This window comes from Anolis sagrei, chromosome 8 (genome assembly GCF_037176765.1).
Source record: "Anolis sagrei isolate rAnoSag1 chromosome 8, rAnoSag1.mat, whole genome shotgun sequence".
NCBI classification, from domain to species: domain Eukaryota; kingdom Metazoa; phylum Chordata; class Lepidosauria; order Squamata; family Dactyloidae; genus Anolis; species Anolis sagrei.
The window spans coordinates 3,649,234-3,666,336 of NC_090028.1; the positions used below are offsets into that span (position 1 = coordinate 3,649,234).

At 44.7% G+C, this 17,103-nt stretch overlaps 1 protein-coding gene across 1 annotated transcript in view; it reads left to right on the top strand.

The window, feature by feature from the left end:
• PEPD (peptidase D) overlaps window positions 1-17,103 on the top strand; it is a 210,081-nt gene that overhangs the window by 56,933 nt on the left and 136,045 nt on the right. The window contains exons 4-6 of the mRNA XM_060788158.2: window positions 2,455-2,518; window positions 13,266-13,313; window positions 13,508-13,569. Of these exons, the coding sequence (XP_060644141.1) occupies window positions 2,455-2,518; window positions 13,266-13,313; window positions 13,508-13,569 (174 nt within the window). The remainder of the gene's footprint in view (window positions 1-2,454; window positions 2,519-13,265; window positions 13,314-13,507; window positions 13,570-17,103) is intronic.

Genomic DNA, 17,103 nt, shown 5'->3' on the forward strand with positions numbered 1-17,103 from the left:
CTTCTGTTCAACCATCTCAAAGCTCCCTGCTTGAGTGGTGATGGCACGATCATCAGCATAGATGAAGCTTTCTGTCCCTTCTGGCAGTGGCTGGTCATTTGTGTAGATGTTGAACATTTGAATCTGTGCCATTGATTTATTGTTGGACATGTAGCTTCCAGTGGCCAGAAAGGCTATCCACGCAACGGTCCCCTTTGCGTTCACTATCTATACGAGTCAGGCTTTTCAGTATTAATAATAATAATCAAACTTTATTTATACCGCGCTCCATCTCCCCCAGTGGGACTCGGTGTGGCTTACATGAGGCCATGCCCATCAATACAGTACATACATTGTAATATAAAAGAAAAACATAACATTACCAGAGTATAAAATACAGAAATGCAAAGAAATATAATAACAACACAGACAATATAAAACAAGCAATTAAAAACAAAGGATTTCACTGGGCAGGGCCACATTCAAGGCTACAATTTTTAAAACACTGCGAGATAGGACGAAATAAATTATCAGGATGAGGATCTGAGAGTGAGGGAGGATTCAATTGCACGAACCATAAGTAAAGTGCTTCTAAGGTCATTTAGTGCAAAGTTTGGTCAGGGAGTTTCCTACATTCAGTCACTGAAGGCACATTGGAATAGCCAGGTTTTCAGATTCCTCCTGAAGATTGCTAGCGTGCGGGCTTGCTTAATATCTCTGGGGAGTGAGTTCCAGTGCCGGGGGGCCACTACAGAGAGGGCCCTCTCTCTCATCCCTGCAAGTTGCACTTGAGATGCGGGCGGGAGCGAGAGAAGAGCCTCTCCGGAAGTTCGAAGAGATCGTGTGGGTTCGGAAATAGAGATCAAAATCTGCACCTTGAATTGGGCCAGTGGAGCTCCTTAAACAGGAGGCTTTAGTCTTGCAGACCTTTTCCCTACAGGTGTCGGTTATTTGTTTGAATTCTTCTTTGGTGATTTCTCCCTTTTTCCACTTCTTGTGCATGTCTCTTTTGTGTCTTAGCACAGTTAGAAGTTCTTTGGACATCCATTCTGGCTTCTTTGCACTTGTCCGATTTTTTCTCTTTGTTGGCACGGTTTGCATTTGAGCCTTGAGTATTTCACTCTTGAGACATTCCCATCCATCCGTAACTCCCTTGTATGTAAGCCCATAATATTCCAGATTATATCAAGTTCAAAAATGAAAACAATTCCATTCGTCTCTTTAGGTGTGAATCCAAGTGCTTCCTGTACTAAAATAAACGTTTGTGTTTGTCGCCGATATTTCCTTGTCCCCAAATAATGGTTTGTGGTTGTATTTGAAAATGTTTTTATCTTTATTTATTATTTATTTACAGTATTTATATTCCACCCTTCTCACCCCACAGGGGACTCAGGGCGGATTACAATGTACATATACATGGCAAACATTCAATGCCATCAACAAACAACATATATAGACAGACCCTCAGAGGCTATTTAACATTCCAGCTTCTGGCCACCAGGGGAGCTGTCGCTTCACCGTCTGTTTGTGACACTAATGAAGTACTTCCTCATTCTTTGTATACTTCCTGGAGATTTTTATGGCCTCGTAATTCAGTTAAATTAGCCTTTATGTTTTAATTTTTATGTTTTATGTTTTGGACTATTAAAACAGCCAGAAAGTAAGTGCTGTTTTAATTAAACTGTGTGATACAAACTGGGTGATTGTTTGGTTCATCTTTGCCTGAATAACGGCAGAGAATTAGCATCGCGAACGAGAGGCAGCCAATCGAGAGAGATTGCAAAGCAAAGCAGAGATAGCTAGCAAAAAAATAAGGTGTGCAGTGCCTTTAAATCCCTCCTTGCTTCTGCCTCACCCTTGGAACACGATATACATATATATAGTGTCCCTACTTTGCTGATTTTCACTTTTCGCGGGTCGTCCTGGAGCGTAACACCCGCGATAAGTGAGGGAACACTGTATATTCCTTGACCGTTGAATGATGATGGGTGGATTGGGGCAAGTGCCTATAATCATGTTTGGGATCCCTTTCATTTCCGCGCCTCCCGTAATTGGCTGTTGCCTTAAGCAGCTTTCAGGAGCTGTCATCTCGACATCGTGTTCCACTGGCAGCATGACATTTCAACGACTTTAGTCATAATTACTGTTTCCATTCCTTTTTCGTCCCCCCCGAAACCCCTCAGCTCTTCAACTACTTATCCTTGGCCTTTTCGGAGGGGGAAAAAAAATCAGGTCTTCTCAATGTCAGAAATAAAACTTGAGGATTTTATTAAAACGGATGAAGGTCTTTAGGATGAAGGCGTCGGAAATGAGATCCTGATGGCGCCATAATAAGTTTCCTGCCACTCAGCGGCTGTGATGTTAAATACGTTGGTAAAGAGCTACTTTAGAAGAAGGAGCTGTTATTTGGACTTGTTGTGTCGCATGCTCTCTTAATGGCAAAATAGCTAAATGTGTGTGTGTGTTTGTTTACAGGATCCATCCTCCGGAGCACTTCAAGCAGAAGTATGCGGTGAACGAAGTTCGGTACACGGACGAAGTGAGTTTCCCACTTTTCCCTTAAACTTTTTGGAAGTCAACCTATCTATATATATATAAATGCTCTGTGCATAATGAGTTTCTTAAAAACAAGAGAACCAATGAACGAAATCACACCAAATTTAGCAACACAACGTCTCACAACACAAGGAGTGACCATCACTCAAAAAATTATGATTTTGTCATTTGGGAGTTGTAGTTGCTGGGATTTATAGTTTACCTGCAATCAAAGAGCATTCTGAACTCCACCAATGATGGAATTGGGCCAAACCTAGCACACAGGGCTTCCATGACCAACAGAAAAAAACTGGAAGTGTTTGGTAGACATTGACCTTGAGTTTGGGAATTATAGTTCACCCACATCCAGAGAGCACTGTGGACTCAAACAATGATGGATCTGGACCAAACTTGGCACGAATACTCCATATGCCCAAATATTTATTTATTATTTTATTTACAGTTCTTATATTCCACCCTTCTCACCCCGCAGGGGACTCGGGGCGGATTACAGTAAACACATATATGGCAAACATTCAATGCCAGTTTGACAAACAACATTTAACAGACAAAGGCTATTTAACTTTTTTTTTCTGGCTGCCAGGGGAGCTGCTGCTTTTCATCGTCCATCAGCGACACCGATGAAGTTCTTCCGCATTCCACATTCCCCGGAGTCTTCTTTCTTTATGGCCTCATAAATTAGTTAAATTTAGCCTCCCACACAAGGTGGTGCCTTATTTTCCTACTTGACAGATGCAACTGTCTTTCGGGTTGCAAAGGTCGACAACGGGCTACACAATGGCTGGACACCCACTCCAGCCCGGGCTGGCTTCGAACTCATGACCTTTCGGTCAGAGTGATCTTAATGCAGCTGACACTCAGCCAGCTGCTCCACAATCCCGGTGCTATATGAACACAGATGGAGTTTAAGGGAAATAGACCGTGACATTTCGGAGTTGTAGTTGCTGGGATTTATAGTTTACCTACAATCAAAGAACATTCTGAACTCCACCAATGATGGAATTGGGCCAAACTTAGCACACAGGGCTCCCATGACCAACAGAAAAAACTGGAAGGGTTTGGTGGGCACTGACCTTGAGTTTGGGAGTTGTAGTTCACCTACATCCAGAGAGCACTGTGGACTCAAACAATGACGGATCTGGACCAAACTTGACACAAATATTCCATATGCCCAAATAAGAACACAGATGGAGTTTGGAGGAAATAGACCTTGACATTTGGGATTTGTAGTTACTGGGATTTATAGTTCACTACAATTAAAGAGCATTCTGAAACCCACAAATGACAGAAATGGGGCAAACTTCCCACACAGAACCCCTATGACCAACAGACAATACTTAAGGCCATCCAGTCCAACTCTCTTCACCAGGGCAAGAAAATGTAATCTGAGCCCTCCTGACAAAGAGCCATCCAGCCATAAATATAGATAGATAGATAGATAGATAGATAGATAGATAGGATTCTCTTTCACACACACAGATATAGTATCACAGATTTGAAAGAGATCCCTAAAGAAGGACTATGATATGTTGCATGTTCCAGAGTGGGCAAACGAGACACTCTCCACATCAACACTGACAAAGAAACAACAAGGAATACTGTTTACTCACAAGCAGAAAGGAATTACATATATTAGAACCAACACTTTCTCATTACTTTATTTTCCAGATCACCAGTCTGGGCCACAGCAATGCATGGCAGGGGACAGCTAGTTGAACATAAAGGAATTTCTCACTTAAACTTGGGTCCCAATTCAAAAGATATCTCATTATTTATGCAAATGCAAATGTCAGGTTTTCCAATGATATCTGGTCCAATCATTTGGGATTAGGGACACTCTAATAGTAGTAGTAGTAGTAGTAGTAATAATAATAATAATAATAATAATAATGGTCTTCTCCTACTACTACTACTATTACTACTACTACTACTATATAAATAAAAATGCAATGTTAATGTATTGTCGAAGGCTTTCATGGCCGAAATCACTGGGTTGTAGTAGGTTTTTTCGGGCTATATGGCCATGGTCCAGAGGCATTCTCTCCTGACATTTCGCCTGCATCTATGGCAAGCATCCTCAGAGGTAGTGAGGTCTGTTGGAACTAGGAAAAAGGGTTTATATATCTGTGGAATGACCAGGGTGGGACAAAGGACTCTTGTCTGCTGGAGCTAGGTGTGAATGTTTCAACTGACCACCTTGATTAGCATATAATGGCCTGACAGTGCTTAGAGCAAACTTTTGTTGAGAGGTGATTATGTTCAGCAAAGGACAAGAGGGATCTTCTCACTTCTGCAGGAGTCTACCATATATGCAGGAGTCTACCATGCAGCTGTGGACAAGTCTCCATAGAGACTCACCAAACACAGCAGCATTGCCCAGACACGAATCAAGGAACATGAAAGGCACTGCAGACTACTTCAACCAGAGAAGTAAGCCATAGCTGGATGGATGGAAGGATGGATGGATAGATAGATAGATGTCATTCCCCGTACGTGGAGTTGGGAGAGAGAGAGAGAGAGAGAGAGAGAGAGAGAGAGAGATAGATAGATAGATAGATACGATCGATAGATACGATCGATAGATACGATAGATAGAAAAATGTCAACCCTTGTACGTAGAGTTGGGAGATGGATGGATGGATAGATACATGGATGGATGGATGGATGGATAGATATCAGATGTCAACCCCTGTACATAGAGTTTGGAGATGATGGATGGATAGATAGATAGATAGATAGATAGATAGATAGATAGATAGATGTCAACTCCTGTACGTGGAGTTGGGAGATGGATGGATGGATGGATAGATAAATGTCAGATGTCAACCCCTGCACGTAGAGTTTGGAGATGATGGATGGATGGATAGATAGATAGATAGATAGATAGATAGATAGATAGATGTCAACTCCTGTACGTGGAGTTGGGAGATAGATGGATAAAGAGAGAGAGAGAGAGAGAGAGAGATAGGGATAGATAGATGATTCATGGATGGATGGATGGATGGATGGATGGATAGATAGATAGATAGATAGATAGATACAATTGATCGATTGATCGATAGATAAATGTCATCCTTTGTACGTAGAGTTGGGAGATGGATGGATGGATAGATACATAGATGGATGGATGGATAGATAGATAGATAGATAGATAGATGTCATTCCCTGTACGTGGAGTTGGGAGATAGATAGATAGATAGATAGATAGATAGGATCGATAGATAAATAGATGTCAACACTTGTACGTAGAGTTGGGAGATGGATGGATGGATAGATACATAGATGGATGGATGGATGGATAGATAGATAGATAGATAGATAGATAGATAGATAGATGTCAACCCCTGTACGTGGAGTTGGGAGATGGATGGATGGATGGAGAGACAGAGACAGAGACATAGGGATAGATAGATGATTCATAGATAGATAGATAGATAGATAGATAGATAGGATCGATAGATAGATAGATGTCAACACTTGTATGTAGAGTTGGGAGATGGATGGATGGATAGATACATAGATGGATGGATGGATGGATGGATGGATAGATAGATAGATAGATAGATAGATAGATAGATAGATGTCAACCCCTGTACGTGGAGTTGGGAGATGGATGGATGGATGGAGAGACAGAGACAGAGACATAGGGATAGATAGATGATTCATAGATAGATAGATAGATAGATAGATAGATAGATAGATAGGATCGATAGATAGATAGATGTCAACACTTGTATGTAGAGTTGGGAGATGGATGGATGGATAGATACATAGATGGATGGATGGATGGATAGATAGATAGATAGTTAGATAGATAGATAGATAGATAGATAGATGTCAACCCCTGTACGTGGAGTTGGGAGATGGATGGATGGATGGAGAGACAGAGACAGAGACATAGGGATAGATAGATGATTCATAGATAGATAGATAGATAGATAGATAGATAGATAGATAGATAGATAGATGTCTTTCCCTGTATGTGGGGTTCGGGGGAGAGAGAGAGAGAGAGATGAATGATAGATAGGGATAGATAGACGATTCATTGATAGATAAAAGATAGATAGAAAGAAGGGGGAAAGATATAGATAGATAGGGACAGAGCTAGCTAGAGAGATAGAAAGAGAGAGATGTCTGTGTTTGTGAATGGCTTGGACCTGGAAGTTCAGTGGAGACGAAAGTACTTGGCGAAATCCCATGGTGCTCCCCCATTCAGTCCCTCAGGCTGTTATTGTAACGAAGGGACGCTCCTCTGGACGTATCTGGATATCTGCAATCATGCCTTTTTCACTCTCAGGCCTTGTATGTTGGCAGCTGGAGAAGTGCTAGTTAAAGGCTCCTTATCTCCCAGAGCGGGCGACAAGCAGTTTCGAGGCGGAAATCCATGCCCGGCTGCTTAGTATCTCAAAACATATCGACAAATTGTCACGAAGGCCACCAACAAAGGCCAGGGATCTGTGTTGTTCTCGGGGCGTCAAAGGACTCCGCTGGGCGACAGCAGAAGGGAAGGAAAGGAGAGCGAACGGGCATTGTGTTTTGGAAACACGTCGCAGAATGTTGCCGTGGTTGGAAAATAAAAAGCTGTTGTAGCATAGAGGGTGTCCCTTGCCTTTGGGAGCCTTGCTTTCTGTGGCTTTGCTCTTTCAGAGCTTGCCTATTATTGTTGTTGTTGTTGTTATTATTATTATTATTATTATTATTATTATTATTATTATTTGAAACACAACAAGATGAGTCCACAGCAGATGCTCTGCTGGCTGTTGAATTGGATCCCACGTTTGACCCTTCCCAAGTGTCTAGGACTGTGTGATGTATCGGCGAATAATGCGTGCAGCTGGCAGATGGTAATTTTGTCAGTGCCGATTGTGTTTAAGTGCAGGCCAAGGTCATGAGGCACTGCACCCAGTGTGCTGATCACCACTGGGACCACCTTGACTTGCTTGTGCCAGAGTCTTTGAATCCTCTTATCATGTCAGCTTTTCCAGTTGTTTCTCTTCAATCCTGTTGTCACCTGGGATTGCAACATCGACAATCCATACTTCGTTTTTTGACACAATCGTGAGGAATAATAATAATAATAATAATAATAATCTCTATAAATAAAAATGTAATGTTAGTTCGTGCCACCATCAGAACTCAAAAACCACTGGGGGAATTGACACCAAATTTGGACACAAGACACCTAACAGTCCAATTTATGTCCTCCACTCAAAAAAATTGATTTTGTCATTTGGGAATTGTCATTGCTGGGATTTATAGTTTACCTACAATCAAAGAGCATTCTGAACTCCACCAATGATGGAATTCAACCAAACATGGCATACAGGACTTCCATGACCAACAGAACACACTGGAAGGGTTTGGTGGGCATTGACCTTGAGTTTGGGAGTTGTAGTTCACCTACATCCAGAGAGCACTGTGGACTCAAACAATGATGGATCTGGACCAAACTTGGCACGAATATTCCATATGCCTAAATATGAACACAGATGGAGTTTGGAGGAAATAGACCTTGACATTTGGGATTTGTAGTTACTGGGATTTATAGTTCACTACAATTAAAGAGCATTCTGAAACCCACAAACGACAGAAATGGGCCAAACTTCTCACACAGAACCCCCATGACCAACAGAAAATACTTAAGGCCATCCAGTCCAACTCCCTTCATCAGGGCAAGGAAATGGAATCAGAGCCCTCCTGACAAAGAGCCATCCAGTCATAAATACAGATAGATATGATTCTCACACATACACACACACACACACACACACAGATATAGTATCACAGATTTGAAAGAGGCCCTTCAAGAAGGGCAATGATATGTTGCATGCTCCAGAGTAGGCAAACCAGACACTCTCCACATCAACACTGGCAAAGAAACAGCAAGAAATACTGTTTACTCACAAGCAGAAAGGAATTACATATATAGAAACCAACACTTTCTCATTACTTTATTTTCCAGATCACCAGACTGGGCCACAGCAACACATGGCAGGGGACGGCTAATAATAATAATAATAATAATAATAATAATAATAATAATAGGGTTGTTGTAGGTTTTTTTCTGGCTATATGGCCATGTTCTAGAGCAGGGGTCCCCAAACTACGGCCCGCGGGCCACTTCCGGCCCGCCAAGGGCCCTGATCCGGCCCGCGGAGGAGGAGGAGCGCCCCCCCCCCACACACAGTGCCCCTCCCTTGGCTGGCTCACGCTATCCGTCAGGCCCGATGGACAGCGCGAGCCAGCCAAGGGAGGCTGCTCCGCATGGTCTACTCGCGCGTAAAGCACCTCGCGAGTAGACCACGCAGAGCAGCCTCCCTTGGCTGGCTCACGCTGTGCATCGGGCCTAATGGACAGCCTGAGCCAGCCAAGGGAGGCTGCTCCGCGTGGTCTACTTGCGTGTAAAGCACATTGCGAGGTGCTTTACTCGCAAGTAAGCCGCGCAGGCCTGCTCCTCCCTTGGCAGGCTCACGGTGTCCATCGGGACTGAGCCAGCCAAGGGAGCCTGAGCCAGCCAAGGGAGGCTGCTCCGCGTGGTCTACTTGCGCGTAAAGTACCTCGCGAGGTGCTTTACACGCAAGTAGACCACGCGGAGCAGCCTCCCTTACTCGCAAGTAAGCCGCGCGGGCCTGCTCCTCCCTTGGCAGGCTCACGCTGTCCATCGGGTCTGATGGACAGCCTGAGCCAGCCAAGGGACGCTGCTCCGCGTGGTCTACTTGCGTGTAAAGCACCTCGCGAGGTGCTTTACTCACAAGTAAGCCGCGCAGGCCTGCTCCTCCCTTGGCAGGCTCACGGTGTCCATCGGGACTGAGCCAGCCAAGGGAGCCTGAGCCAGCCAAGGGAGGCTGCTCCGCGTGGTCTACTTGCGCGTAAAGCACCTCGTGAGGTGCTTTACTCGCAAGTAAGCCGCGCGGGCCTGCTCCTCCCTTGGCAGGCTCACGTTGTCCAAGGGAGGCTGCCCTGGTGCTCCATGCAGTCATGCTGGCCACATGACCTTGGAGGTGTCTACGGACAACGCTGGCTCTTCAACTTAGAAATCCAGATAAGCACCACACCCCAGAGTCAGACACGACTGGACTTCATGTCAGAGGAAAACCTTTAACCAGGAAAATCTTGGAAGATCCAGGGTGGGAGAAAGAACTCTTGTCTGTTGGAGGTAGGTATGAATGTTTCAATTGGCCACCTTGATTGCCATTTCATAGCCTGACAGTTTTTAGGGAGAATCCTTTGTTGAGAGGTGATTAGCTGGCCCAGATTGTTTCTTGTCTGGAGTTCCCCTATGTTTAAGTGTTGTTCTTTATTTACAGTTATAATTTTAGATTTTGTTCAGACTAGAAATAGGAAAATTTCCCATTCTCTGCTCCTAGAATTACTGCCTAAAGAGGTCTAGAAAGAACCCCCTCTAAGAGTCCTTCCACACAGCAAAATAAAATATGTGCAATGTGCATAGGAATTTTTTAATTGATTTTTTTTAAAAAAAACTATAGTCCGGCCCTCCATCGGTCTGAGGGACAGTAAACTGGCCCCCGGTTTAAAAAGTTTGAGGACCCCTGTTCTAGAGGCATTCTCTCCTGACGTTTCGCCTGCATCTATGGCAAACATCCTCAGAGGTAGCTTACCTCTGAGGATGCTTGCCATAGATGCAGGCTTCATCCTGACACATTAGCTCCATATCTCGAATATTGAGAGGAAGACAAGTTCTCCTTAACATTTGGGTGAATGAAATCCCTCTTCTCTTATTCTGAATCTATTGCTTCACATTTTCATCTCCGGAGCTGCAGAAAATAAGCCTTTTCCATTTCCTACAAGGCATTCCATTCCTTCAAATATTTAATGATGGCTATCCTATTACCTCGCGGTCCTCCCTCTGCTGAGCAAAATGTCCAATTTGCAGAGATGTTTCTGGTACAAAGAAGAAAGGCAAAGACTTTGATTGGTCCAGCAGGGCTTTTGAAGTGACTGATTTAGGAGAAAGAGAGGGACACGTTGATTTGAACCCAACTATTGTTTGATTTCCTCCTTTCCTTTTCCTTGTTTTGATATGCTTAACACTTGATTCTATGGATGTAATCATAATAATAGTAATGTGTCAGAAGCAAATTGATGGTACAGTTATAGTGTATTTAAAAAAAACACAAACAAAATTTTAAAACTTGGCATTGTAGTAAATGTGCTTTGACTTGGAGTGCCTCTGGTGTCGTTGTGAGAAGGTCCTCCATTGTGCATGTGGCAGGCAGGGGCGGCTCATCCATTACACGAAGTAAGCGGTCGCAGAACACTTTTTTTGCCAGGGGTGCAGAGGCGCCTCTGTAAATGCCCCTCGACCGCCACTTGAGGAGCGCCCCCTCCGCTCACAAAGGCCCTAGCAGTCCGGGGGGAGCCTCAGCTTTCTTGCCTCGCTGCCGGGGAATCCTCTTCCCAAAGGGGCCGGGCCCTTGAGTCTCACCTAGCCCCTCTCGTTCCTGCTCCACCCAGTCACCGGGTGCGCGAGCGCGAGCGCGGATCATTCTCCGTGTTCAATCCCTTCCCCATGACTGGCTCCCTTTCCCAATCCCCCGGTGCTCCACCCGCCTCCTCTCCTCTCCCCAATCCGCGGGTGTGCCAAGGGGCAGAGCCGCCGTGCCTGGCCCGCTTTGGGTCCAGAGGCGTGTCTGCAGACCCCAGCATGCGCACCAAAAGTCGCCTCTTCTTCTGACTTTCTCTTCAGCCATTGGGACCAAGAGAGAGAGAGAGAGCCCCTCCGGCTGGAGGTATCTCCCACCTCCGCTCCCTCCTTTGTTTTTGCGCCTACCTTCAGGAAAGGTGGGCATCTCCACCTCTTTCTCTCTCTCTCTCTCTCTCTTGGTCCCAATGGCTGAGGAGAAAGTCAGGAGAAGAGGCAACTTTTGGTGCACACGCCGGTGTCTTCAGGCACGCCTCGGACCCAAAGCGGGCCAGGCAAGGGAGCAAGCGCGGCAAGTGTAGTTACTGGGATGTATAGTTCACCTACAATCAAAGAGCATTCTGAACTCCACCAATGATGGAATTGAACCAAATATGGCACGCAGAACTCCCACAATGAACAGGAAATATATATCAATGATTGGTGGGGGAGGGGCGCGCCAAAATACTGTTTGCTTACCGTTGAAAATTACCTAGGGCCGCCTCTGGTGGCAGGGCTCAGGTTGCATTGTAGTCAATGGTCTGTGGTTTGCTCTTCTCCACACTCGCATGTTGTGGACTCCACTTTGTAGCCCCATTTCTTAAGCTGGCTCTGCATCTCACAGCATTCCAAGTTGCCCAGTCTTCTGTGTGCCCAGGAGATAGTTTCTCATCCAATCTCAGCCACGAGTGCTGTTCCGAGTTTTAGCCTGCCACTTTTGGAGTCTCGCTTGCTGAGGTGTTCCTGCAAGTATCTCTGTAGATCTTAGGAAGCTATTTTTTTTATTTGAGGCATTGGCTTGCTGGCTGATATCCAAACAGAGGATGGGCCGGAGATGTCACTGCCTTGGTCTTCTCATTACAGACTGTACTTCCCGGCAGATGTCAGGGGGTGCAATACTGGCTAAACAGTGGAATTCCTCCAGTGGGGTGGTGTTCAGATATCCTGTGATAGTGCAACATGTACATCCAGTTTTAACACTGGACATATGTATTCAGCAACAGCGTAGCAAAGTGCAAGGGCAGATGTCTTCACTGTGTCTGTTTGTCATCCCCAGGTTGTGCCAGTCAGCTTTCGTATGATATTGTTTCTAGCGCTCACTTTTTTCCTGATAGTCAAGCAGTGCTTCTTGTAAGTCAGAGCCCGGTCCAGAGTGACTCCCAGGTATTTGGGTGCGCTGCAATGCTCCAGTGGGATCCCTTCCCAGGTGATCCTCAGAGCTCGGGATGCATGTCTGTTGTTAAGGTGAAAAGCACACATCTGTGTTTTAGGTGGATTAGGAGTCAGCTGGTTTTGCCTGTAATAGGCAGTAAGAGCACTTAAAGCTTTTCAGAGCTTCTGTTCAACCATTTCAAAACTCTCTGTTTGAGTGGTGATGGCACGATCGTCAACATAGATGAAACTCTGTCCCTTCCAGCAGTGGCTAGTCATTTGTGTAAACATGGATGGAGCAAGCACGCTCCCCTGAGGCAGGCCGTGCTTCTGTTTCCACCATCTATAATAATAATAATAATAATAATAATAATAATAATAATAATAATAATATAAAACTTTATTTATACCCCGCTCCATCTCCCACAAGGGGACTCGGTGCAGCTTACATGAGGCCATGCCCAACAATACAATAACACAATATAACACAAAAGCATAACAAAATCTATTGTCGAAGGCTTTCATGGCCGGAATCACTGTGTTGTTGTAGGTTTTTTCGGGCTATATGGCCATGTTCTAGAGGCATTCTCTCCTGATGTTTCGCCTACATCTATGGCAAGCATCCTCAGGTACCTCTGAGGATGCTTGCCATAGATGCAGGCAAAACGTCAGGAGAAAATGCCTCTAGACCATGGCCATATAGCCCGAAAAAACCTACAACAACCCAATAACAAAACCTGTTTCTCTGGTCCTAGAACTCAACAAAAAAGCTCCTGTTTTGTAGAAGATTTCCTATGAAGCGGGCGCGGTGGTCGTCCTTTGTGATATTATGATTTTTTTTTTCAGGAGGCGAAAAAAAATGTTTATATCTGACCTTGTAGCAAACAGGAATAACCAATGAAATCTATTATGATTTTATTCTCTTTTCCTTCCTTAGATCGCCGATGTTTTGGCATCAAAGAGCCCTTCTGTTCTTCTCACTCTGGTAAGTGGCTTGTTGCAAGTCTACCGAATAATGCTATACAGTTGTCTATTTATTTCCAAATCCAAAATTATCCAAAATGGTCCTTCCTGGGCCATTTTGTGCTCAGGAGAGGTCTTTTTGCAGTAGCACTTCCCGTTAGGACAAAAAGGAGTTCCTCTTTGTGCTTAAAATGCTTACTTTGCCTTCTCTTGCAGCGAGGAGTCAACACCGACAGCCAAAGTGTGACCAGGGAAGCCTCTTTTGACGGAATCAGCAAGTAAGTAACTCTTCATAGGTAATACATTTTGTATTTGCTTACTTAGGCGATTCCTTGTAGCCCGAGGATGATGGTCCTCCAAGTGCAGTGTCTTGGCGGTGGCTCCGTAGGTGGCTTTGAAGCTCTATTCTCAATCCGCATGTTGTCCCGCAGTGAGGACGTAGGTTACCAAGTCAAGGTTGGCTTGACACGCCTTCCTCTTGGCACATTTCTCCCTTTCGCCTTCCATTCGTGCCTCTTCAAATCCTGCAGCACTGCTGGTCACAGCTGACCTCTAGTTAGCTTGGGAAGTGTCCGATGTGTGATCCAGTGCAACAGCTAGCATAATGATCTTGTTTGCTGTGTGATCGTCTTGTTGTGCATCAAATAACAACAACAATAATAATAATAGGAGCAACCCCAGAGGCCATCCAGTCCAGTAATCTTTATAGTGTCAGAAGCAACTTGAGAAACTGCAAGTCGTTTCTGTTGTGAGAGAATTGGCCGTCTGCAGAGACGTTGCCCAAGGGACACCTGGTTGTGTTACCATTCTGTGGGAGGCTTCTCTCATGTCCCCATATGGGAAGCTGGAGTTGACAGATGAGAGCTCACCCCAGCTCGTGGATTCAAACCACCATCCTTCAGGTCAGCAGTTCAGCCATCACAAAGGTTTAACCAATTGGGCTACTACAATGGGATAATAATAATAACAATAATAATAATAAGACTATTATTATTAACTGCAGTGGAATAATAATTTGTCAACAGTGACAAATGCAAGATACTCCACTTTGGCAGGAAAAACGAAATGCAAAGATACAGAATGGGGGACGATGAGGCCTGGCTCGAGAGCAGGACGTGTGAAAGAGATCTTGGAGTCCTCGTGGACAAGAAGTTAAACATGAGCCAGGAATGTGATGTGGCGGCAAAAAAAGCCAATGGGATTTTGGCCTGCATCAAGAGGAGCCTAGTGTCTAGATCTAGGGAAGTCATGCTCCCCATGCTCTATTCTGCCTTGGTTAGACCACACCTGGAATATTGTGTCCAATTCTGGGCACCACAATTCAAGAGAGATATTGACAAGCTGGAATGTGTCCAGAGGAGGGCGACTAAAATGATCAAGGGTCTGGAGAACAAGTCCTATGAGGAGTGGCTTAAGGAGCTGGGCATGTTTAGCCTGAAGAAGAGAAGGCTGAGAGGAGATATGATAGCCATGTATAAATATGTGAGAGGAAGCCACAGGGAGGAGGGAGCAAGCTTGTTTTCTGCTTCCTTGGAGACTATGACGCGAAACAATGGCTTCAAACTACAAGAGAGGAGATTCCATCTGAACATGAGGAAGAACTTCCTGACTGTGAGAGCCGTTCAGCAGTGGAACTCTCTGCCCCGGAGTGTGGTGGAGGCTCCTTCTTTGGAGGCTATTAAACAGAGGCTGGATGGCCATCTGTCAGGGGTGATTTGAATGCAATATTCCTGCTTCTTGGCAGAATGGGGTTGGACTGGATGGCCCAGGAGGTCTCTTCCAACTCTTTGATTCTATGATTCTATGATTCTAATAATAATAATAATAATAATAATAATAATAATAATAATAATAGCAGAGACCCCAGAATCTATCCAGTCCAACCCCCTTCTGCCATGCAGGAAAAACATAATAAAATCACCCCCAACAGATGACCATCCTCTTTGATGGTGGTGGACTCGGCAGTGGCAGGCCTCTCATTGTCATCTTCCTCTTTGGCAATGATAGCAATGGCTGTCGTGCTCCAAGAGTTACTTCACCTGAAGCTCATATGGTCACTAGAACCACGTGGTCAGCATGCTGCAGTGGTTGCTAGCCGCAAAAGATGTTTCCTCCTTTCTGTTGAAATTGGGAACCACCACATGCAGCGCCCAAACACGAATCAAGGAACATGAAAGGCACTGCAGACTCCTTCAACCAGAGAAGTCAGCCATAGCAGAACACCTGATGAACCAGCCTGGACACAGCATTTTATTTGAGAACACAGAAATGCTGGACCACACCAACAACCACCATGTCAGACTACACAGAGAAGCCATTGAAATCCACAAGAAGCATGTGGACAATGTCAACAGAAAGGAGGAAACCATGAAAATGAACAAAATCTGGCTACCAATATTAAAAAAACTCTAAAATTACAACAGCAAAACAACAGAGAGGAAACAAACAAGGGCATCTAATCACCTCTCAACAAAAGTTTGTTCTAGGCAATGTCAGGCCATTATATGCTATTCAAGGTTGCCAGTTGAAACATTCACACCTAGCTCCAGCAGACAAGAGCCCTTTGTCTCACCCTGGTCATTCCACAGATATATGAACCACTTTTCCTAGTTCCAACAGACCTCACTACCTCTGAGGACGCTTGCCATAGATGCAGGCGAAATGTCAGGAGAGAATGTCTCTAGACCATGCCCATATAGCCCGAAAAAACCTACAACAACCCATGAAAGCATTCCTTCAACCTTGAGTAGTCCCTCTCGGTCTCACTTTCCCATGGCCTGGCTTGCACCTGGAATTCTTCCTCTGCAGAAACAGTCTTGACTCTCTATCTCACCTCCCTCCCTTCCTTCTCTGCCTGTCAGCTTCTAAAACAGTTTCGTTTTCCAACAGAGAATTACCCAAATACCCCTCCGTTTTCCCAACCGAGGAATCACCATCCTCTTCTAACACCCCCTCTTTCTGAGCATATCCAGACCCCTCATCATCATCCTCAGCTGACTGAACTACAACGTTATTGACATAATAATTGGCATTTTCAATATCGGACATATGGATTGTGCAGCACAACAAGCCAACGCTTTCCAATCTTGCATGGAAACATTTCGTTTCCAGTTTGCGATTGTGCCGACTGCGGAGACATCTCACGTTTCCCATTCCCCTGATTGGACTCTTTTGTCCATGAACTCTAGAAAAACTCCTCCTTTTGGCTGTTTTGATCTTGATTCCAGAATATAATCCAATTTAGTGTCTCTTATATTTCATTCTTCCTTTCATCGCTATCTCAGATCATGTTGGGATGCTTTGAATCCCAACTTTTCGTCTCCAAACGGTGCCGTTTTGCACCCGTTTGCCTTGATGCCTAACTAGCTTTTGCATCCGCGTTGGTTTGCTTTTGTGTCAAGCCGTACCTCTTCTCCCACTATTTCTTTTTTGGCAAGTGAATCATCATGGTGCCATTTTGCCTCTCCGTGGGTTTTTGCACCCGTTTGCCTTGATATTTAACTAGCTTTTGCATCCTCATTTGTTGCTTTTGTGCTGAACCGTACCTTTCTTTTTCCCCCTTATTATTTTTTGGCAAGGGCATAATGGTCTTTAAATTCTTGCTATTGAGAGGGAAAAAAAGGATTTCCTTTGTGTTCAAAGCAAGGCAATCTCATTAGCCGCGCGCTGCCCTGCTGCCGAAGACCGCTTGAGTTCCTGCAGCCGTTGGCTTCATTATGATGAGACAAACGAACATTTCGCTGCAGACGTGCTGGAGAAACGGGAGGAAAACATCCAATTCTAGAAATGTGATACCTGTTCCTAAGACCTCT